Source organism: Nomascus leucogenys, chromosome 12 (assembly GCF_006542625.1).
Source record: "Nomascus leucogenys isolate Asia chromosome 12, Asia_NLE_v1, whole genome shotgun sequence".
Taxonomy (NCBI): domain Eukaryota; kingdom Metazoa; phylum Chordata; class Mammalia; order Primates; family Hylobatidae; genus Nomascus; species Nomascus leucogenys.
Window position 1 is genome coordinate 55097957 of NC_044392.1, and position 22426 is coordinate 55120382.

The 22426-nt window shown below is 43.7% G+C and overlaps 2 protein-coding genes across 3 annotated transcripts in view; one reads left to right on the top strand and one right to left on the bottom strand.

Annotated features, from left to right (window-relative positions):
- Nucleotides 1-1260: 1260 nt before the first annotated feature.
- POLR3C (RNA polymerase III subunit C) lies at nucleotides 1261-20905 on the bottom strand. Of its 2 annotated transcripts, none has more exons than XM_030824734.1 (15): nucleotides 20517-20905; nucleotides 17853-18019; nucleotides 17065-17320; nucleotides 16769-16954; nucleotides 14936-15024; nucleotides 10384-10488; nucleotides 10165-10257; nucleotides 7182-7262; nucleotides 6890-6941; nucleotides 6135-6195; nucleotides 5522-5672; nucleotides 3747-3848; nucleotides 3573-3622; nucleotides 2689-2838; nucleotides 1261-1427 (listed from the first exon to the last, which is right to left on the bottom strand). In XM_030824734.1, exons 2-15 carry the CDS (start codon nucleotides 17997-17999, stop codon nucleotides 1346-1348), a joined length of 1605 nt encoding a protein of 534 aa, XP_030680594.1. In that variant the 5' UTR covers nucleotides 18000-18019; nucleotides 20517-20905; the 3' UTR covers nucleotides 1261-1345. The 2 variants fall into 2 exon arrangements, with proteins under 2 accessions (XP_030680594.1, XP_012355794.1); XM_012500340.2 differs by lacking the exon at nucleotides 20517-20905 and adding an exon at nucleotides 19397-19610.
- RNF115 (ring finger protein 115) overlaps nucleotides 19671-22426 on the top strand; it is a 93476-nt gene continuing 90720 nt past the window's right edge. Inside the window, exon 1 of the mRNA XM_003268089.4 lies at nucleotides 19671-19994. Coding sequence (XP_003268137.2) covers nucleotides 19893-19994 — 102 coding nt within the window. The 5' untranslated portion in view covers nucleotides 19671-19892. The remainder of the gene's footprint in view (nucleotides 19995-22426) is intronic.

A 22426-nucleotide genomic window follows, 5' to 3' on the forward strand; every position in this document is an offset into this window, starting at 1 on the left:
GCCTGACCCTTTTCCCTTTCTGGCCTCTCTGTACATAGTGTTTACTCTTCTACTGTAGCACCCCTAATACTTCCTGGTACTTATGTACTTATTTGTCTCCTCCTACTAGACTGTATGCTCAAAATTTATTAATCTTTATATCCCCAAGGCTTACCCCAGTACTTAGCACAAAACAGGTGCTTAGTAAATGATGGTGACTGGCTTGAGGGCAGAGATGGTGTCTTATTTATCTATCTTTGTATGTTGTGTTTAGTATGGTGGCTGACGATTGACACTCAAGTGTTTACACAATTAGAAAACACACTGGTGAGAGAAAACTGAAGATATTATAAAACAACATCTAACTGCTTTAAATGAATTAAAGCTGCTGGGACAAATTATATCCATGATACTGAGAGAATTTAGCTTTACCAGTTTTAAGGAACCATGGAGAAGAGGAAGGCACTAATTTACTGTGTGCTTACCATATGCCAGGCATTGGGCTAGCTGTTCTACGTACAGTTTCAAATGTGTTAGAAGCCTGGAGCTGGCAAATGTGGCTTCAGTCCACAGATTCTAGTGTGACTGCTTGGGACAACCCACTTGCTAACCCTGAAAATAACTTTTTCTTCTACTCTGTGATAGTCTTTCACATTCCCTACACAGTGTGTGTGCGTGCGTGTGTGTGTGTGTGTGCGTATGTGTGTGTTAAAAATTACAGTTCATCAGCCTGGGCAACACAGGGAGGCCCTGTCTCTACAAAAAAAAAAAAAAAAAAAAAAATTAGCTGGGTATGTGTGGTGCATGCCTGTAGTCCCAGCTACTCCAGAGGCTGAGGTGGAAGGACTGCTTGAGCTCAGGAGGTCAAGGCTGTAGGGAGCTGTGATTGTGCTATTACACCCCCACCTGGGTGACAGACTGAAATCCTGTCTCAACAACAACAAATTATCTATCTATCTATCTATCTATCTATCTATCTATCTATCTATCACCTATCTATCTCAACAAAATAAAGAACAGGCATAGACATCTGAAAATAAAATTAACTTCTTAGGAAGTTTCCTACTGCCAGGGATGTAGGTAACCATAGGTGTGGGTAACTTCTTTATGGGAACAGATGCATCTGATAGATGATTAACCTTGTTGATTTAAGGTTCTTCCCACTGCCAAGATTTGATGAGGGGAGACTATAGCAATGAATCTAAATATGCCAAAATCTTTCAGGTGTATCCAGGGCTGCAGGGGATACAGAGGGGGTTTAGCTGAAGACTCTGCAACTTATCCCACTGCAAATAATGCATCCAGGCACCTCCTTTATTTTGCTTTCCATCCCCCCAGATCTTCTGAGGAAGATGCTTCTTCTGGATCACTGTCTCTTCATGGTGCACTCAATGTAAGACTCCAGCAGGAAGATGGTTTCGTCCACCTGGATCTCACTGGCATCCAACCTGAGTGAAAAGTAAATGCATTTGCCTAGACTGAATGTTCATTAGCATATTTAAGATTAGAGGCTAGGGCGGGTGTGGCCATAGATAACTGCTTGGTTACCCTTGAGAGTGGATGGAAAGAAAGGAGAACCAGTAGATCATTTTGCTATTTACCGACCATCTTTATGTGCCAGACACCATAGAAACTGCTAAGAATGCAAAATACAGAGCTTCTGTCCTGGGGGAAGGTAGTCTTAATTTGCAATCAGGAAAACGAATGTAAAGGCACAGGTATAAAAGGACCTAGTGTGTTTTAAAATAGCAAGAAACTAGGAGTGTCTGAAGCTTAAAGTGAGTGGTGATTAGGAAGAAATGGAAGCTTCTTCAGCCTGACAAAAGCCATCTAGGAAAAACCCACAGCTAATATCATACTTAATCGTGAAAGACTAAAAGCTTTTCTCCTAAGATCGGAAACAAAACAAAGATGTCTGCTCTTGTACTTCTATTCAACCTTTTACTGGAGGTTCTAGCCAGGGCAATGGGGCAAGAAAAAAAAAGTAAAGGCATCTAGATTGAAAAGGCAGAAGTAAAACTATCTCTATTCACAGATGACATAATCCTATTATAAAAAATCTCAAAGAATCCGCAAAAAAACTACTAGAATTAATAAATGAATTTAGTAAAGTTGTGGGATACAAAATCACAACATAAAAGTTGGTTGTTTTTGTATAACACTAGCAATGAACAATCCAAAACTGAAATAAGCAACCACTAAACTAGTATCCAAAAAATACTTAAGAAATAAATTTAATGAAAGAGGTGTACAAATTGTGCACTGAAATGTGAAGGTCTAGGAAAGATGTGATGAAGGCCTGCATGTGGACCAAGAAGAAAGGCCAGATTTGAGACACATGACTCAAGTAAAATTAAGCCAGCGCAGTGGCACTTGCTTGTATTCCCAGCTACTTGGGAGGCTGAGGCAGGAAGACTGTTTGAACCTACGAGTTCAAGGCCAGTCTGGGCAACACAGCCAAAACCCCGTCTCTTAAAAAAAATTTATCAGTACTTGATGAACAAGAGAGTGTATATGGTGATGGAGAAGAAGCTGAGAACATCTTCAGAATTGCTAGTTTACAAAAATAGGTGGATTAAATTCTGTTAAGTGAGCTGGAGAAGACAGTGAGTTTAGGTTTGCTCGTGCTAAGTTGGAGGGTTACAGGATGTCAAAATGGATTTTCTGGATGGTATTCTGAAATGCAGGTCTGAAGTTTATGATGCTTACTTGTTGACATTACGTTTCAGGGTCTCTAGCTGCTGACGTTCAGGAGCTGTGATCATCTCCTCTATTTCTTGTAACTGTGCTTCCTCTGCACCAGTAGCCTGCATAGATGCAATGATGGCTTCTACCCTCTGAGATTTTTCTAGTAGACGCCTGTCAAACAAACACAACTTTGAGACATCTTTCCTAACCTGGGAGATTCTCTTACCACGTGTGTCTGAGGCACAACCCACCACCCTTTTGCCATTTTCCTGATCAAAGTAGATAATGTCACCTTCTAAGGACATTTTCTACAAACTTATTTGGAAATAAAACTTCACTCCTGAAATTCTTACTGCCTCTCATTTGCACTTAAAGTTTGGTGCTTTTGTACGTTTCTCACAAATTTAATCTGAATATTTCACTGGGAGCATGTTAGAAAAGTGTAGACTAATGCATGATTTACACTAATCTAAGCCAATGATTCAATGCAAGTAGACTGGTTGCTATCTCTACTGGTTCCTACTTCTGAAAAAAAAAATTTTTTTTTGAGATGGAGTCTCACTCTGTCGCCCAGGCTGGAGTGCAGTGGTGTGATCTTGGTTCACTGCAACCTCCACTCACTGGGTTCAAGTGATTCTTCTGCCTTAGCCTCCCGAGTAGCTGGGACTACAGGTGCCCGCCACCATGCCCAGCTAATTTTTGTATTTTTAGTGAAGACAGGGTTCCACTGTGTTGGCCAGGTTGATCTCAAACTCCTGACCTCAAGTGATACACCCGCCTCAGCCTCCCAAAGTGCTGGGATTACAGGCATGAGCCACCCTATTGGTTACTATTTCTAGAGGAAATTTCCCCTCAGGCCCTTGACCTTGAAAAATGTAAATAACTCAACTGAAAATGTTACTTACTTATTCTCTTTGGTTTCAAATTGCCTCCTTTCTATCAAGTTGGCTATGCTCTGAGGAAAGAGAAGACAGACAAGGAATGCACATAGTTCTATTTCAGCAGCTCAGGGCGAAGTGGGCATATGAGGGGGACTTGTCTGTGTGGAGGAAATGGTGAGAAGGTCCAGATTGAGTTACCTTGTAGCACCTGTGCAACAACATTCGGGCAGCTGACAGGGTGTTCACAGTATATAAATAGAAGGTCCTGGATGGGGCATGGTCTGGTGTTTTGGGAATTTCCTATTTGTCCAATAGAAAGAAAAGTAGCAGAAATTATACTGTTTTAGAACTGGCAAAGTACACACTCATTCCACCTGGAGTTACTTAGCCCTCTTTTTTACTTACACTTTCCTGTTTCCTAGTAATTCAGTACCTGTGTGTATTTATTTATTTTGAGACTGGATCTTGCTCTGTTACCTAGGATGGAGTGCGGTGGCGTGATTATCAGCTCACTGCAACTTCTACCTCCGGCTCAAGCAATCCTCCCACCTCAGCCCCGAGTAGCCGGAACTACAGGCAAGCACCACCATGCTCCGCTAATTTTTTAATTTTTGGGGGGTGGCGGAGACATGGTCTCACTATATTGCCCAGGCTGGTCTTGAATTCCTGGGCTCAAGTGATCATCCTGTCTTGGCTTCCCAAAGTGCTGAGATTACAGGTGTGCCCGGCCCAGTCTCTGTGGTTTATGTCATAATTATTCAAATGGAGAGCTGGGCTTCCCTGTTTTTTCCATTTGACTGTCAGCATCCTGAGCTGGGGAAGAAAGGGAAGGCAACTAACATTTACTGAACAACTCTATGTGCCAGGTAAATTCTATTTGATTTTTACAAAAAACCATATTATTATTATTTTTGAGACAGAGTCTTGCTCTGTTGCCCAGGCTGGAGTGCAGTGGCGCAATGTTGGCTCACGGCAACCTCTGCCTCCAGGGTTCAAGCAATTCTCCTTCCTCAGCCTCCTGAGTAGCTGGGATTACAGACACACGGCACCACGCCCAGCTAAGTTTTGTATTTTTAGTAGAGACAGGGTTTCACCAGGTTGGCCAGGCTGGTCTCAAACTCCTGACCTCAAGTGATCTGTCCGCCTAGGCCTCCCAAAGTGCTGGGATTACAGGCATCAGCCACCACACCTGGCAACCATATTATTTTTATTATCACCATCCATCACTGTTTTATAGATGGGAAACGTGGTAACTTGCTTAATGTAACTGGGTAAGGCAGAGCTGTAATCTGACTCCAAAATCCATTCTATCTTTTTACTCATATGGTCTACTAAATAGCCCTGCAAAGACTTAGTTAGATGTGTTCATAAATTTAAACTATAACAGAATTAAGACTTAAGGAAGGACAGAAATGAGAAGAGAAAAAAAGGTAGGGTGGGTTTGGGGTTTAATGTCCTGGCTGCATTTCTTTTTTGTTTTTTTTTTGTTTTTTGAGACAGAGTCTCACTCTGTTGCTCAGGCTAGAGTGCAGTGGCTTGACCTCGGCTCACTGCAACCTCCCCCTCCCGGGTTCAAGAGATTCTCCTTCCTGCCTCAGCCTCCTGAGTAGCTGGGACTACAGGCATGTGCCACCAGGCCCAGCTAATTGTTTTGTATTTTAGCAGAGACGGAGTTTTACCATGTTGGCCAGGCTGGTCTTGAACTCCTGACCTCAAGTGATTTGCCCACCTTGGCCTCCCAAAGTTCTGGGACTACAGGCGCGAGCCACTGTGCCCAGCCACCTCTTTCTCACCAGGGCAGTTAAAGCCCCAAATTATCCTCCAAGTGCTCGCTATGTCTCTGTGAATCATGTTTTTCTGTTTCAGAGCTGGATACACAGTTTGCTTGGGTGTTCAGCACGTTTGCCTAAGAAGTTTCTCTCACTCCAGGCCAGCTTTGCTGGTTGGCAATTATTATACTCTTGGTTGGTTACCTGGAGTGACATGAAATTTTCTGAGAGCATCTTATATAGCATATCCTTTGCCTCCTTTGCAGGAATCATTGCAAAGTCTTCCACTTGCTTCTGCTCTATGTGTTTCTTCTGCAAAACTAGACGGAATATTCTAGCACAGCGAGACCCAAATCTGGAAAGGAATGAAGAAAGCAAATGGCATGCTAACATAGAAGATTAGCTTTAGTTCCCAGTCATAGATGGGGTGGTTGTTCTATTCCATGTGTGAAGCCAGGACCAGACAGGAACAGTGATCAGAAAATTATTCTACAGCTCCATAGGTTGGTGATGGTAAGGCATCACCAACTGCTGTTAATCATAAGGCAGTCACCAACTGCTGACTCGTTTGAGTGCCACAGTTACTACATTTGTAAGCAAAGGCTTTAGGGAGGCTGGTTAATTTGCATCAGTAGGAATTAAACAGTAGGTTATTTTAGGGTAAAGAGCAGTATTACATAAGATCCATAGGAGTCCAGGTAAAAAATGGGGCAAAGTGTGCCAAGGTGTGGTTATATTGGTTGCTTACATAATGATCAAATTACTTCACTGGGGATAGGAAGTATGTGATCCCAAACCCAATCAGTGTCCCCCTTACCTCTCCTGTACGACGGACTCCAGAGTGGCTGTGGCTAGGGATGCTAATGCCTTATGGAGGTCTTTATGTAGAGAATTAAGGTCACTCAGTAATGTTTTGGCCTAGTTATTGTGATCTGAGTTTTATTCCTACGTTTCTAATTTATAATTAAATTTTAAACACTATTTTGTTTTTCATGTTATAATTTATGGTTTCAGTTATGGTACATAAATATTCCAAAACTTTAATACAAGTGTTTAAGTAAGGGTTTTGCTTAACTAAAATTTGGTTGATTAAAAGTCCTTTTTACTTTTCTTTTTTGAGACAGGGTCTCACTCTGTCACCCAGGTTGGAGTACAGTGGCATGATCTCAGCTTACTGCAACCTCCGTCTCCTGGGCTCAAGCGATCCTCCCACCTCAGCCTCTTGAGGAGCTGGACTACAAGCATGCATCGTTACATCTGGCTAGTTTTTGTATTTTTGGTAGAGATGGGGTTTTGCCATGTTGCTTAGCTGATCTTGAACTCCTGGGTTCATGCAATTCACCTGCCTCAGCCTCCCAAAGTCCTTACAGGTGTGAGCCACCATGCTTGGCCTCTTTTTACTTCATCATTAATGCAGTTCACTGAAAATTCATAGAAAAATTTATTTAACAATTACTTCAATTTTCTAACTTATTTAGTATAATAAACATTACCAAATCTTTCTTTCCTAAGGCACCATTCTGATTTATAGGTCAGGCTGCCTGACTCTAAGGAAATAACTGGTAAGGATACTGATGACATACATTCCTCCACCACTGTCGCCAGACTTTCCAACAAACTCTAGCTATTAAGAAAAAGAGAGAGTGTTAACTGAATGGAAAGTCCAGTGATTCTGTTTCCAATGGAACAAATCTGACCAAAAGTCTGCAGCAGGTAGCCCTCCTATCAAATGATGTGGAGAAATTGTCTGGGCTGGCTAGGTAAAGAATAACTCTACAGGAGGATGATACTAGGTATCAGTGCAGAAATAAATTATCAACAGTACAAGCTAAAGAAAAAAGAAAAAAAGCAAAAACAGACTTACTGGATCATCTGCCAGCAGAGTGAGATACTGATCAAGAACTTGCTTAGAGATGTTATAGCCAACAGGTAGGGATCTGAAGATCTATGGAGCAAAAGACACTTAAAATGGGTTTGGGAACTTAGAACTCCTGACCTTACTGAAATAAAGATGTTTTAGGCCAGGCGCAGTGGCTAACGCCTGTAATCCCAACACTTTGGGAGGCCGAGGCAGGTGGATCACTTTGGGTCAAGAGTTGGAGACCAGCCTGACCAATATGGTGAAACTCCATCTCTAATAAAAATACAGAATTAGCTGGACGTGGTGGTGCATGCCTGTAATCCCAGCTATTTGGGAGGCTGAGGCAGGAGAATTGCTTGAACCTGGGAGGCAGAGGTTGCAGTGAGCTGAGACTGCGCCATTGCACTCCAGCCTGAGCTACAAGGGCGAAACTCCATCTCAAAAAAAAATAAAAAGTTTTAATTTTAGTTACCACAAAACTGTCCAAAAATATTCACAGTGGGATTGTTTGTAAGAGTAAAAAACTAGAAACACCCCAATGACCAGTACTGAGGAGTACACTAAAATAAAATATAGCATGGCCATTAAGTGGAATACGATACAGTCATCATGAAGAGTGAGACAAATCTATAGAAACTGACATGAAAGGAAGTTTTACATACACTGTCATATAAAAAATCAAGTTATAGAACAGTATGACTAGGTTGGGTGTGGTGGATCACGCCTTTGTAACGCCAGCACTTTGAGAGGCCGAGGTGGGCGGATCACTTGAGGTCAGGAGTTCGAGACCAGCCTGGCCAACATAGTGAAACCCTGTCTCTACTAAAAATACAAAAATTAGCCTGGCATGGTGGCATGTGCCTGTGATCCCAGCTACTCAGAAGGATGAGCAGGAGAATGCCTTGAACCCAGGAGGCAGAAGTTGCAGTGAGCTGAGATCGCACTACTGCACTCCAGCCTGGGTGAAAGAGTAAGACTCTGTCACAAAAAAATGAAAACAAACAAACAAAACCCAACAAAAAGGCCAGTATGAATAGTCCCATTTTGGGGTTAAAAAATACACATACCCACATATATGTTAGAGTATGCAAGGTCTAAATAAAGATACATACCAAACTTTTTTTTTTTTGAGACGGACTCTCACTCTGTCTCCCAGGCTGGAGTGCAGTGGTGCAATCTCAGTTCACTGCAACTTCCCACTCCCGGGTTCAAGTGATTCTCCTGCCTCAACCTCCCAAGTAGCTGGGATTACAGGAGTCAATCACCATGCCTGGCTAACTTCTGTAATTTTAGTAGAGATGAGGTTTCACCATGTTGGATTATGCTGGTCTTGAACTCCTCAGGTGATCTGCCTGCCTCGGCCACCCAAAGTGCTGGGATTACAGGTGTGAGCTGCTGAGTCTGGCCTTTTTTTTTTTTTTGAAATAGGGTTCTGCTCTGTTGTTTAAGCTGGAGTGCAGTGGCATGATCATAGTTCACTGCAACCTCAACTCTTAGGCTCAAGCAATCCTCCTGCCTCAGCCTCTCGAATAGCTGTGACTATAGGCATGTGGCACCACACCCAACTAATTTTTTTAAAAAATTTTTTGTAGAGACGGGGGTCTTGTCATGTTGCCCACGTTGGTCTTGAACTCCTGGCCTCAAGGGATCCTTCTGCCTCAACCTCCCAAAGTTCTAGGATTACAAGTGTGAGTCACTGCACCTGGCCATAGAACTTTAAAATAAACAATACAAAAATATAGGAATATTTAAACATAGTCATGCACCATATAACATTTTAGTCAACAATGGACCGTGTGCAGCTGTGGTCCCATATTACACTGGAGCTGAAAAATTCCTACTGTTTTGTGATGTCATAGCTCTTGTAACATCATAGCACAATGCCGTTGTGAAACACATTACTCACGTGTGTGGTGAGGCTGGAGTGCAGTGGCACAATCTCGGCTCACTGCAACCTCTGCCTCCTGGGTTCAAGTGATTCTCCTGCCTCAGCCTCCCGAGTAGCTGGGACCACAGGCGCATGCCGCCATGCCCGGCTAATTTTTTTTTTTTTTTTGCATTTTAGTAGACGGGTTTCACCATGTTGCCCAGGCTGGTCTCAAATGCCTGAGCTCTGGCAATCCGCCGGCCTCAGCCTCCCAAAGTGCTAGGATTACAGGTGTGAGCCACCCCGCTTAGCCTGTTACTGGTTTTTAATAAATACAGCATAGCCTAAGCGTGTAGACCATCGTATTCACATTAATTTGCCATTCATTCACTAACTCCCGCAGGGCAACTTTTAGTCCTGAAAGCTCCATTCATGTTAAGTGCACTAAACAGGTGTAGTTTTTAATTTTTCATACCATATTTTTACTGTACCTTTTCTGTGTTTAGATGTTTAGATACACAGATGCTACCGCGTTACAATGGCCTACAGTATTCAGTACAGTAACATGCTGTACAGGTTTACAGCCTAGAAGCCATAGGCTATCCCCGTACAGTCTAGGTGTGCTGTAGGCTACACCATCTAGGTTTGTGTAAGTACACCCTATGATGTTCACACAATGATGAAATCGCCTAACAACACATTTCTCAGAATGTATCCCTGCTGTTAAGTGATGCATGACTGTATTACTATGAAAGTAATATAAATAACACATATTAGATATATTAAATATCGATATTTTAAATATAGGGGGTCAAATAATGTCCCGAATGCCAAGGCTCTCAGAGTCCAAATCGTGGATTCTTAAAATAATTAGGAATAGGCTGTACTTGACGAATAGATACTTTGACTAAGTGAATAGCGTAGATTTTTAAAAGCTGGATCCTAAGAGACCAAACCACTGACCATTTCAGTGCTCATCACTTGAAGATAATCCCTGCTCCACATCAAACGCCCTTCTCTTTCAAGGCTCAGACCTCAACCCAAACTCAGGATCTGTGTATAATAAACGTTGTTAATACCCAAGAATCTGTCAGAAAGTTAGCACAACACGAAACTCACCTCATTGGAAGACAATGGCTGGGTGAAGGGAGCACTAGAGGAAGTGGTAATCTCACTCATTCGGAGCATGGTTCGCACAATCTCGCTGCTTGTCTGTTTGAAAAGTAAACTAGAATTCAGAAATCGCAGTGCTGCCCCCGGCTCTATGTGCCAACGGCACATATCTGACAAATAAGTAAATGTCCCTGATGACCAATGACAGAGCCACTTAGGTATTACCTGGTCCATCCTGTTAGCAACTGCACTCACAATGGCTTGGTCACGGAAGTGTTGGTGGAATCTGTCAAGGTTGGCCTGCCAATAAATCCCATCATCTGGAATGGGCTGAGGAAGAGAAAAGATTTAGAGAAACATTTAGATATAGTGTAAAGTTTTCTGGTGAGGAGCTTGGATTTAATGGTTCACCATTTCTTTTCCTACACAGTAACAACTACACTGGCTGGAAAGAAATCATTCAGTCATGTAGACTGGTGTCTAGACAAATCTCAACTTCAAACAGGTTCTCTAAGCTCATCTCCAATCTTTCTCTCCCTATTTTATTATTTAACTTTTATTTTTATATTTTTTTTGAGACAGAGTTTTGCTCGTCACCCAGGCTGGAGTGCAGTGGCGTGATCTCGGCTCACTGCAACCTCTGCCTCTCGGGTTCAAGTGATTCTCCTGCCTCAGCCTACTGAGTAGCTGGGATCACAGGCAACCACCACTGCGCTAGGCTAATTTTTGTATTTTTATTAGAGTTGGGGTTTTACAATGTTGGCCAGGCTGGTCTCGAACTCCTGACCTCAGGTGATCTGCCTGCCTCGGACTCCCAAATGCTGGGATTACAGGCGTGAGCCACCACAACTGGCCTTTCTCTCTATTTTAACTCTTCTCCATTACTCTCAAGTCTCCAACTTGACCCTTCTTCCTTCTCACTCTCGGCAGATGACTTTGCCTCTCATTTCACAGAGAAAATAGAAGACACTAGGCCAGAACTCACTCACCTCTGTGCACATCCTCACCACATTTCTTTCTTTTTTGTTCTTAATTCATATTTTCACTCACTTTTATCACAGCTGAAAAATGCTCCTTTTACCTAAGGTTAATGCCCATATTGGTATTCCAGATCTTACTCTCTCATTCATTCTTGGGGATCCAGCTCTATTTTATCCTGTCCTCTAACATCTTCAGCCTTTCCTTCTCTATCGCCTTCTTATCAGCCTTTACCCTGTCCAAGTCTCTTTCTACTCTAGAATTCTCCTTCAACCCTATGCCTTCTCTTCTTTTCCTTACTGTCATAGCCAAGCTTCTCAAACAGTTGGCCATCCCAGCTGTATCTCTATCTAGATTTACGCAACCCATTTCCACTATTGTACTGAAATGTCAATTGTCACTTGCATTCCAGTGAAATTCCACAATTGTCCTGAGGACTCTATGTTGTTAAGTTCAAATAATAATTTCCACTTCTGATCTTATTTAACCTTTTGGAAGCATATGACATGGTTGGACATCTTTTCCTTCTTAAAACTTTATGTGGCTCCTTGGATTTTATGACACCATTTTTTTTTTCCTTTTAAAGGCAGGGTCTTTGTCACCCAGGCTGGAGTGCAGTGGTGTCATCGTAGCTCACTGCAGCCTTGACCTCCCTGGGCTCAGGTGATCCTCTCATCTCAGCCTCCCAAGCAGCTGGGACCACAGATGCATGCCACCATGCTTGGGTAATTTTTGTATTTTTCTGTAGAGACAGGGTCTCACCATGTTGCTCAGGATGGTCTCAAACTCCTAGGCTCAAGCGATCTGCCCGCCTTGGCCTTCCAAAGTGTTAGGATTACAAGTGTGAGCCACTGGGCCTAGCCGACACCATTTTTTCTTGGTGTTACTCTGAACCTTTCTGGCTACCTTTCCTCAGTATCCACAGATTCCTCTTTCAGATCCCAACTGTAATCCTGGTGTTTTGTCAGGGTTCTGTCCATACCTTTCCTTCTTTTTACATGCTCTACTTGGGTAATTTTATCTGCTCTCCAGGCTTCAACTACTGATGCATTTCCAAATCTGTTACTCTATCCTAGAACTTTTTTTTTTTTTTTTTTTTTTTGAGACGGAGTCTTGCTCTGCGCTGTGCCCAGGCTGGAGTGAAGTGGCACAATCTCGGCTCATTGCAACCTCTGCCCCCCAGGTTCAAGCGATTCTCCTGCCTCAGCTTCCCGAGTAGCTGGGATTACAGGCCTGCGCCACCATGCATGGCTAATTTTTGTATTTTTAGTAGAGACGGGGTTTCGCCATCTTGGCCAGGCTGGTCTCGAACTCCTGACCTCAGGTGATCCACCTGCCTCAGCCTCCCAAAGTGCTAGGATTACAGGCATTACTGTACCTGGACTATCCTGGAACTCTCTATTATGCTCCAGATGCATAGACTCAGCTGCCTATTTGACACTTCCACCTGTTCCCCAAACTGTTCTGCTTTTAAGTTTTCAGGTAACTACACTATAACCAACCTAATTTTTTTTTTTTGAGACAGGGTCTTGCTCTGTTGCCCAGGCTGTAGTGCAGTGGCACAATCATGGCTCACTGCAACCTTGACTTCCTGGGCTCAAGTGATCCTCCCACCTCAGCCCCTGAGTAGCTGGGACTACAAACATGTGCCACCAGGTCTGGTGTTTTTTTTTTTTGGTACAGATGGGGTCTCACTACGTTGTCCAGGCTCGTCTCAAACTCCTGGGCTCAAGTGATTCTTCTACCTTAGCCTTCCAAAACGCTGGGATTACAGGCATGAGCCACTGTGCCTAGACAACCCAATTTCTTTCTTTTTTTTTTTTGAGATGGAGTCTTGCTCTGTCACCAAGGATGGAGTGCAGTGGCGTGATCTCGGCTCACTGCAACCTCTGCCTCCCCAGGTTCAGGCCATTATCCTGCTGCAGCCTCCCAAGTAGCTGTAATTACACGCACCTACCACCATGGCCAGCTAATTTTTGTATTTTTAGTAGAGACGGGGTTTCACCATGTTGACCAGGCTCGTCTCGAACTCTGACCTCAGGTATCCACCCACCTCGGCCTCCCAAAGTGATGGGATTACAGGCGTGAGCCACCATGCTTGGCCAGCCAACCCAATTTCTTAAGCTACAAACTTGGGTATCACCCCTAGTCCCTTGCTCTCCATAATCTACCACCCCATTACCAAGTTCTATCTATTCTTTATATTTATCAGATGTCTACTTTTCTTTCTCCTATCATTACCTTATTTCAGACTCTAAATCTTGGCCCATCTGGATTACTACAATAGCCTCCTAACTGGGTTTTTTTTTTTTTCCCTTTAAAACATAGCAGACACTATAAAAGGAGTAACTAGGTTTTCTCCTTCTAATTTTGTTTTGCATCATTCTTCCCATTTCTTAGAGTAGTGCTTTTTTTCTTTTTAAACTGTTTTGGGTCACAGTTCCTTTGAAGAATGTAATGAAAGGTATGGAGAGCTTCACTGAAAAATGCACATAAATACAAGTGGACTCTCTGAAATCCATCCATAGAGTAGTACAAGTTAGGAACTGCTGTGCTATAATAATCTTTCTAAAATATAAATCCAGTCACTTCATTTCCCTGCTTAAAATCCATCAGTGGCTCTCCCTTGCCTTCAGGATAAAGCCCAAACCTCTTAGACAAACATGTACACAAATAATAAATAATTCCAGTTATAAATATAAATGCTGTGAAGTATATGAAATGAGAAATGTGGTAGGGACTAGTGTAGGAGTGGGCAATGGTGCTTTAAGTCTATGAAAAGAGCATTTAAGATAGAAATGATATAAACAGAGACCACTACATGAAGATCTGGGGACAAACATTTGAAGCCGGAGGCATAAGGGCCAAAGTCTAAAGACCAGAAAGAGTTTGACATGTTTAAGAGATAAAGTCAGTAGGGGGAACACAGTAAGATGGAGATGGGGCAGAGGTGAGGTTGAAGAGCCCTGTCTCCAGCAGATCATATGAAGACCTAGATCACGTAAGGCTTCCTAGCCTGTACCACCTTGGATTTCTTCTAAGAGTAAAGGAAAGCTATTTAAGGAGTCTAATCAGTGGATGTGTTGTTTTGTTTTGGACAACTTAGAAAGTCATTTTGGCTACTAAGTAGGTAAGAATGCAGCTAGGGAGACCACTAACGAAAGCGTTTGCAAAGAGTTGACGAGAGATGGCAGTGAAAAGATGAGAAATGGTTGGATTTGAGGTAATTTTGGAAACTGGGTTGATATGTTTTACTGTGAGATTAAGAGGGTTCCAAGGATTTTGGCTTAAGCAGAAATGGTGGTGTCCTAGGCGGCTGGCCTAGGTGGTAGTGTCTTTTACTAAGATGAGGAAGTTTATGAGGGAGCAAGATATTTGGGAGGAGGAATCAATTACTCTGTTTTGGCCACACTAAGTTTGAGATGCTTACTGACATCTTTATAGGCACGCTAAGAAGGCATTTGAATATGAATTCAGGCCTATGTATAGTTTTTAGACCCATTTTTTACTACTGGCCCCTATAGGTCCTTAGGTTCTCACCATATTGAGCAACCTAAACTTTTTCTAGGCCCGTTTTCACATAAGCTGTTACCTCTGTTCAATGAAAGAATTAAGTTAAGGCTCAGAAGGGAGACAGTAATGGTTCATTCTTTGTTAGTCTATTCCTAATATTTAAATGAGGTTCATAATCCTACTGCTTCTTAGCTCAGGAAGCTTTAAGCTCTCTTGGGGCTTGTTATCTGAGTGCTCTTTCTGGCCTGCTTCAGGGTGAGGACTTCTAATCAAGAAGCCCCATTACCTCCTTGTTATCTGTAGTATGTTTTGGTCTCTTGGCCTTGGGCTCCCCAGCAGCATCTTCATCAGATGATCTCCGCCTTTTACCTTTCCCTGCCAAACAAACAATTAAACACTTAGACTATATCTCATATGATGACAAGAAATGACCAAACATGAGAGCAGGTGTCTTTCATTCCAAAGACATCTGTAGCTGCCTCTAGATCAGAGTTGCTTAGGGGGCTGAAGAGCTATAAGAAACTCAAGTAACTGATGAAATAATCTGAAACTCAACATGTTCAAAAAGAGGCTTATAGTCTTTCTCCTCCAATGCTCTCTTTCATGGCCAATGATATCATCCTCCCACATGCGCAAGTCAGACACACAGATGTCATTCTTAGTACTTGTTTCCTTCACCCTGTTTCATTTTCCACCAGTCTGTCAACATTTACCTTTGCCCCATTCTCCCATCCTTTCTGTAGTCAAAAAATCTTTTAAAAGTGCAAATTAGATCATGTCATTTCCTTAAAAATCCTTCAGTGGTCTTCCTTTGCTCTTAGCATAAAGATAGATGCTCTATAAGGTCTTACTTGATTTAGCCCCTGCCTGTCTCCCATCCAAGTACTAAGCAGGTCGATCCTGATTAGCTTCTGAGATCAGACCCCTACCTAGCTATGTCTCTAACCTTATCTCATGCCACTCTTGCATTGCTTACAATGCTTTAGCTATACTGACATTCTTTCCTTTCCTCAAATGCTATTTTTTTACTACATACTATTCCCTTTGTCAAAAATGCTTTTCCTGTTACCTCACTGTTAGCTTCTACTTCAAATCTTAGCTCAAATGCCACCTTCTCAAAGAAACATGAGGCCTAAACTCAGATGAATCCCGTCCCTCATTATATATTTTCTTTTCTTTTTTTTTCCAAGACAGAGTCTCACTCTGTCGCCCAGGCTGGAGTACAGCGGCGCAATCTTGGCTCACTGCAACCTGTCTCCTGGGTTCAAGCAATTCTCCTGCCCTAGCCTCCCGAGTAGCTGGGATCACAGGCGTACGCCACCATACCTGGCTAATTTTTTTTTTTTTTTGAGACGGAGTCTGGCTCTGTTGCCCAGGCTAGAGTGCAGTGGCGCGATCTCGGCTCACTGCAAGCTCTGCCTCCCAGGTTGACGCCATTTTCCTGCCTCAGCCTCCCGAGTAGCTGGGACTACAGATGCCCGCCACCACGCACAGCTAATTTTTTGTATTTTTAGTATAGGTGGGGTTTCACTGTATTAGCCAGGATGGTCTCGATCTCCTGACCTCGTGATCCACCCACCTCGGCCTCCCGAAGTGCTAGGATTACAAGTGTGAGCCACCATGCCTGGCTACCTGGCTAATTTTTATAATTTTAGTAGAGATGGGGTTTCACCATGTTGCCCAGGCTGGTCTCGAACTCCTGGCCTCATGCAATTCACCTGCCTCAGTCTCCCAAAGTCTCCATTATATATTTTCATAACACCTCATACTTTTCCTTCATGGAACTTATCACAGTTTAATTATACACTGATGTGATTTTCTGATTAATGTATGTCTCATAATACTATGACAGTTCCTTCATAGGAATATTTCCTTCATAGGAATATTTCCTTCATAGTACTTATCACCGTTTAATGATATATCGATGTGATTTTCTGATTAATGTATGTCTCCTATACTAAAGCCCCATGGCAGAGACCATGATTTTTTCATTGTTATACACCATGATGTCTGGCACATAGCAAATACTTGGTAAATACAAGCACATTTCATATACTTGACAATCAAGAAGAATCCACAATTAAGGCAAGTCACAGTTCCAGGGGTTAAAATTCCTTACCTATCAAGCTCAGTTTAGGAACCAGGTACATGTCCTTTTCATTAATGACAAGTGTGGGGGCAGGTGGTGGTGGCCCAGGGTCTGAATTCTCAGTGGTAGGTACCGAAGGGCAGCGTTGTACAAAGTGTGTGTCTGCCAGTCGCACAAACGTGTTTGATACTTCAGCATAGTCCATGGTCTTGCCATCTGTATAACAGGAGAAAAAAGGCAGATGAGATGGCCTAAGATAGCTCAGGGTCCACTCCCGTAGCCAGCTGATCTATGCTTTTGTTAACAGCTATGGATACCGTACTGACCCTCCATGGTCTCTGTGAGCCGGTCTGCCACTTTCTTCACAACAGCTGACATTGTCAGTTTGCCGTTCAACAGAAGCTCCTCAACAATCAGCTCTCCAGTGTCACTGTACAGAGTTTTGGTAGTATAGATGTACCGGGGATATCTAAGCATTCGCAATACCCGGCTGCACTGGGCTTCATACTCCACCACACCACGTTTGTGCACTTGATAACTCACCAGGTTATGTTGGACGAGGACACACAGGGCTTTTTTCACCTAAATGGGACATAAAGAGAAGAAAGAGAGGAAAGACCTGAAGATATAGCTCATTACTGCTGGCAATTTTTTGTCCAACAGCTTAGTAAGCATCAGAAAACAGCTAGGTAATTTCTGCACTTATTTCCTCTCTCCATTGGAGGAGGTAATAAGAATCACACACCAATACAATAAATCAGGAAGATTCCTTGCTATATTTCCTCTGATCCTTATCTCTCAAAACACAATTTACTTTCCTTTCATCATTCTCAGTCCTTAAAGGCAGTACTGAGATTAATAGACTTATCGTGAATAAATGAGGTATGGCATGGGAAGAGCAAAGATTTGCCTAAAAGCTGTGATGAAATAGGAACACTTTGAGAAACAAAATGTTGATGCCTAAGTCTCATCCTTTTCTCCCTGAAATAACATTGTTCTGCTCCAAGGGCAGGCTTTCTTCATTTTTCCTTTTCTGGGGTGAGAACAATATTCAAAGGTGGGTGAAATAAATTAGTGAAAGAAATAAGAGAAAATTAATGTCATTTAGACATACCTGATCCAGTGATGTTCCTGTGTCATGGGCAATTACTCTTAGTGGCTGGCTGCCGGTTCTTATCAGATGTACTCCAATTTTTTCTACAATCTCTCCAAAATGCTCTTGCAGCAACAAAGAACAGAGCTTAATTTCTGCTTGAGTCATTGTACTGGGGAGTCTGAGAGCTAGGGAAAAAACACCAAAACGGTACAATGGAAAGACTTTCACGCTGGAAGCAGAGCTGCTGAGTGTAAATTCATGTATTCCTTCTGGAGGGCAATTTGACAATACATATCAAAAAGCCTTAAAAATCTTGCATATCTTTGAAATAACAATTTATTTTTGGATATTGTGTCCAAGGAAAGAATAAAAAGCTAATAATAATGAAGTCATTAGTTCTCTTTATAATACCGACTTACTGGAAACAATCTAACGTCTAACAATAAATGATGCCATATCCATACAATGGCATACTATACCAACATTTAAAGTTATTTAATACGATGCGTATTCGTGTAGAAAATTATTCATAATAGGCTGGCGCGGTGGCTCATGCCTGTAATCCCAGCACTTTGGGAGACCGAGGTGGGCGTATCATGAAGTCAGGAGTTTGAGACCAGCGTGGCCAATATAATGAAACCCCTTCTCTACTAAAAATACAAAAAAAAATTAGCTGGGCATGGTGGCGGGTGCCTGTAATCCCAGCTACTAGGGAGGCTGAGGCAGGAGAATCGCTTGAAGCCGGGAGGCAGAGGTTGCAGTGAGCCGAGATCGCGTCACTGCACTCCAACCCGGCGACGGTGCGAGATTCCGTCTCCAAAACAAAAACAAAACAAAACAAAATTATTCACAATATATTAAGTGACAGAAGCCAGCTGAAAAAATATAACAATTCAATTATTGTTAAAAAAAGAAAAATGTATGCATAGAAAAAGACTATGCATCAAATTTATCTCTATGGGATTATGCGTGATTGATTTTCTTTAAAGATTGGGAGATTATTTTGCAGTCTGTCACAGACCTTAGTTTCTAAACTTCATTGCTTGGAAGAAATAAGGTCACTGTTCACAGCTCGGTGGGAGTGAGCAAGTAGTGTTATACTTGGAAATGGTAATTTCGAAAAAGAAATTTAGGAGGTAAAGGACTGCTTCTCAACAGGGTGTGTCAAACAGGAGATGAGGTTACGTTGTTTGCAGGACAGTATTCAATTCTTAAACTTCTACTCCTTGACAAAGTTGACACAATCAGAAACGGACGTAGTTGATTTTATGATTACTTCCTTATTACAAATTGCTACCAAACATTGTTTACTTATTTCTTCCAATTCCTAAGAAGCCAAGTCTTTGCCTCCCCGTCCCCACCCAGCCTCAGTATCACCAGAGACCTATTTCGTCCATCCACATATCTTTGGAGAAGCATTCCCACATCCTTTGCCATCCTCGGAAAGGGCTTCCAAGGCGCTTGGCTCCTAGCTCTACACTCCTTTTACACAGGTTCCCGTTTCGGAATTGGTCTCTAGGTCCAGTCAGTGCCGCCACGTTCAGACAGCATTTTCCACTAACCTCACGGTCAGCGCAATCCGGAGGCTCCAACCCCAATGCTGCTGAGCTTCCCGCGACGGCTTCCTGCGGCTCTCGCGGGCCTTCTGAGCCGAGGTGGAACCCACCACCCGTTCTAGGACGAGGACCGCCACCGAAGACGACGCGGAAAAGCAGGAAGCGCGTGCCGCTCTACCCCAGAGTTTCGGCGGCTTCCGGGGACGCTCTTTCTTTCTTCTCGCTGGAAGGCTGGAAGACCAGCGAGGGGCTGTTTGTGGAGCCGGCGGGCGGGCGGTTTGTCTCTCCTTCCTGCGCCTCTTTGGTTCTGGGAGGCGGGCCGCAGAGTAGCTGTTGGCGCCGCCGCCTCTCTGGGCCTGGCCGACTCACGTGACCGACGCGGGCTCTGAAGCGGTGGGCCGCACCGAGGCGGCGGCGGCGGCGGTGACTGCAGCTCGGGAGGTAGCGGCCTGACGAGGGACGGGCCGGCTGCCCTCTCGGACTGCCGCGGCGGAGGACAAAAATGGCGGAGGCTTCGGCGGCCGGGGCGGACTCGGGCGCCGCTGTAGCCGCCCACCGGTTTTTCTGCCACTTTTGCAAGGGCGAGGTCAGCCCCAAACTACCGGTAAGAGCCCCGTGTTCTCTGTACTTGGGAACCTCATAGATTCCTGGCCCCGATTTCCCGGAACTGGGTCTGGAGCTTTCCGCACACCCTTGACTCCCCGGACATCGGTCTGCCGAATACCTGCTGCCCACTTCTCCAGCCGCCGGCCCTAAACCCTGGGCATCACGGCCCCGGCCCCGTACCTCCTGCCCACCTCTTAATTCATCCTGGGCTGCTCCACCTGACCTCACCTCTTTACCTCCCCTGTCCTTGATTTTTTTTTTTCTTAGCAAGTTTTCCTCTGATAACTCTCCCCTCAATTTTCTTGCATTCTTTTATACCTGGCCTTTTTCCCTCGATGACCTCCCCCCCCATACTTCTTCCGCTGTGTCTTCTCACCTTCCTCTGTGTTCTTTTCCACTTTTCACCTCCCACCGCCCCCGCCACCTCCCTTGTCAGTGAAGCAAAATAGCGGATTGCTGAGGATTGTCACTATTCGGTTTTCTTTAGGGAAAGAAGCACAGAAAGGGGGTTGGAAGGTACCTGTGGGGCGAAAAGGGGGATTTTGTTCTTCAGTGGTTTCCAGGGTCCTCGTGAAAGTGAAAACAGCAGCGTACTAATGACTTGCAGACAGCCTGCACTCCTATCACTATTGAAGGAAATGGCTTTAGGAAGAAGGCAGGACGTACTGTTTCAACTTAGTTTATTTTGGTTGTCATGCTGCCAGTGTCTTTAATACCATTGTTCCGCCCCCCGCCCTGTCCCTTTCTTCACCTAAGAAAAAGAGCCGGGACAGAATGTTGGGGATGCTTCTTCTGACGTGAAATTGGTTTTCACGAGTTTCTGCCAGTGTTAGCCCCTTGAGAGAGAGGCAGTGCTGTGGTTGTGAAGAAAACACTTTTGTAGGTCAGGCGCAGTGGCTTAGGTCTGTAATCCCAGTGCTTTGGGAGGATGAGGCAGGAGGATTGCTTGAGGCCAGGAGTTTGAGACCAGCCTGGTCAACACAGTGAGACCCCTCTCTACAAAAAACAAACAACATTTATGCAGCATACTAGCCAGCACCAGCATCACAAACTCAGAAGCTGTTTTGGGTTTGGTTGTAGCTGCTACGAGGAGCTCCCCCAGGGTGAATGTCAATCCTGTCCTTGGCCAACTGTCTTTATGGTTGTTCCTTTCCTTACAAGTGTCCAGGTTCAGTCTCGTGATAGAGTGGCAACATAATGTATGTTTATATTTATGGTGTCTCAGATACAGTGTAGGAGAAAACCTTCTAAAGTGAGTCTGTTTATCTTATTTCTTAGAAACACAAATGGAGTCCAGTGAATAAGTGCTTAAAGGGTGTTTATAGTCTTCTCTCACTCAAAAGTTTTGTTTATGATACATTCTTTCCTCTCTACTTGCCCCACCCCCTACTTCAGAGTCATAGTTTCATCTAAATGCTACTTAGCTACTTAGCTGTTTTTTTTTTTTTTTTTTTTTTGAGACAGCCTCTATCGCCCAGGAGCATGATTTCAGCTGACTGCAACCTCCACCTGCCGGGTTCAAGCGAGTCTCCTGCCTCGGCCTCCAGGTAGCTGGGACTATAGGTGCACGACCACCACACCCTGGCTAATTTTTGTGTTTTTAGTAGAGACGCAGTTTCACCATGTTGGCCAGGCTGGTCTCGAGCTCTTGACCTCAAGTGATCCGCCTGACTCGGGCTCCCAAAGTGCTGGGATTACAGGCGTGAGCCACTGCTTCCTGCCTAAATGCTACTTAGTTTTCCTTGCTGATTTTGCTGTGTGTTTATGGTTTTGTTTTCGTTTTTGGCCATATTTCAGTGCTGGGAAGAGCAGGTGCCTAGTTTTTTTCCAGCCAACATCAGAGCCTGCAGAACTCTTTTACCATAGAGAGGGAGTCTGGAATTGAGCCAGTATGTGTGTGACCAGTGGTGTGTTGTTGAAGGTGATGCCTTGTTGAATATTCCGTCCTTAGCTTTTTTGATCTTTAAGTTGCTGTTAACTATTTTGCCTTTAAGAGTTAGAAGTTGGCCAGGCGTGGTGGCTCACGCCTGCAATCCTAACACTTTGGGAGTCCAAGGCAGGCAGATCGCTTGAGCTCAGGAGTTCGAGACTAGCCTGGGCAACATGGAGAAACCCCGTCTCTAACAAAAAATAAAAAAATTTGCCGTGTGTGGTGGCATGCACCTGTAGTCCCAGCTATTCAGGAGGCTGAGGTAGGAGGATTGCCTGACCCCAGGAAGTGGAGGTTGCAGTGAGCTAAGATCGCACCGTTGCACTCCAGCCTGGGCAACAGAGCCAGACCCTGTCTCAAAAAAAAAGAGTGAGAAGACAGTCTAAATTTCCACAATTAATTATATCTTTTCTTCTCACCTTTAAGTCCTTACTTCAAAGGGATAATTTGAAAGGCTGAATAGGTGTTTTTCTAAGCCTTAGTTAATGCCTGGAGAAGTT

What these genes read in the sequence shown, in the direction of transcription:
- POLR3C (XM_030824734.1), bottom strand. Translation starts at nt 17,999, where the DNA reads ATGACTCAAGCAGAAATTAAGCTCTGTTCTTTGTTGCTGCAAGAGCAT. An exon ending in ATACTACAGATAACAAGGAG is followed by an intron (nt 10,489 to 14,935) that starts GTAATGGGGCTT and finishes TCTCTTCCTCAG; the next exon opens with CCCATTCCAGATGATGGGAT. An exon ending in TGTTGCACAGGTGCTACAAG is followed by an intron (nt 3,623 to 3,746) that starts GTAACTCAATCT and finishes CTCTTTCCTCAG; the next exon opens with AGCATAGCCAACTTGATAGA.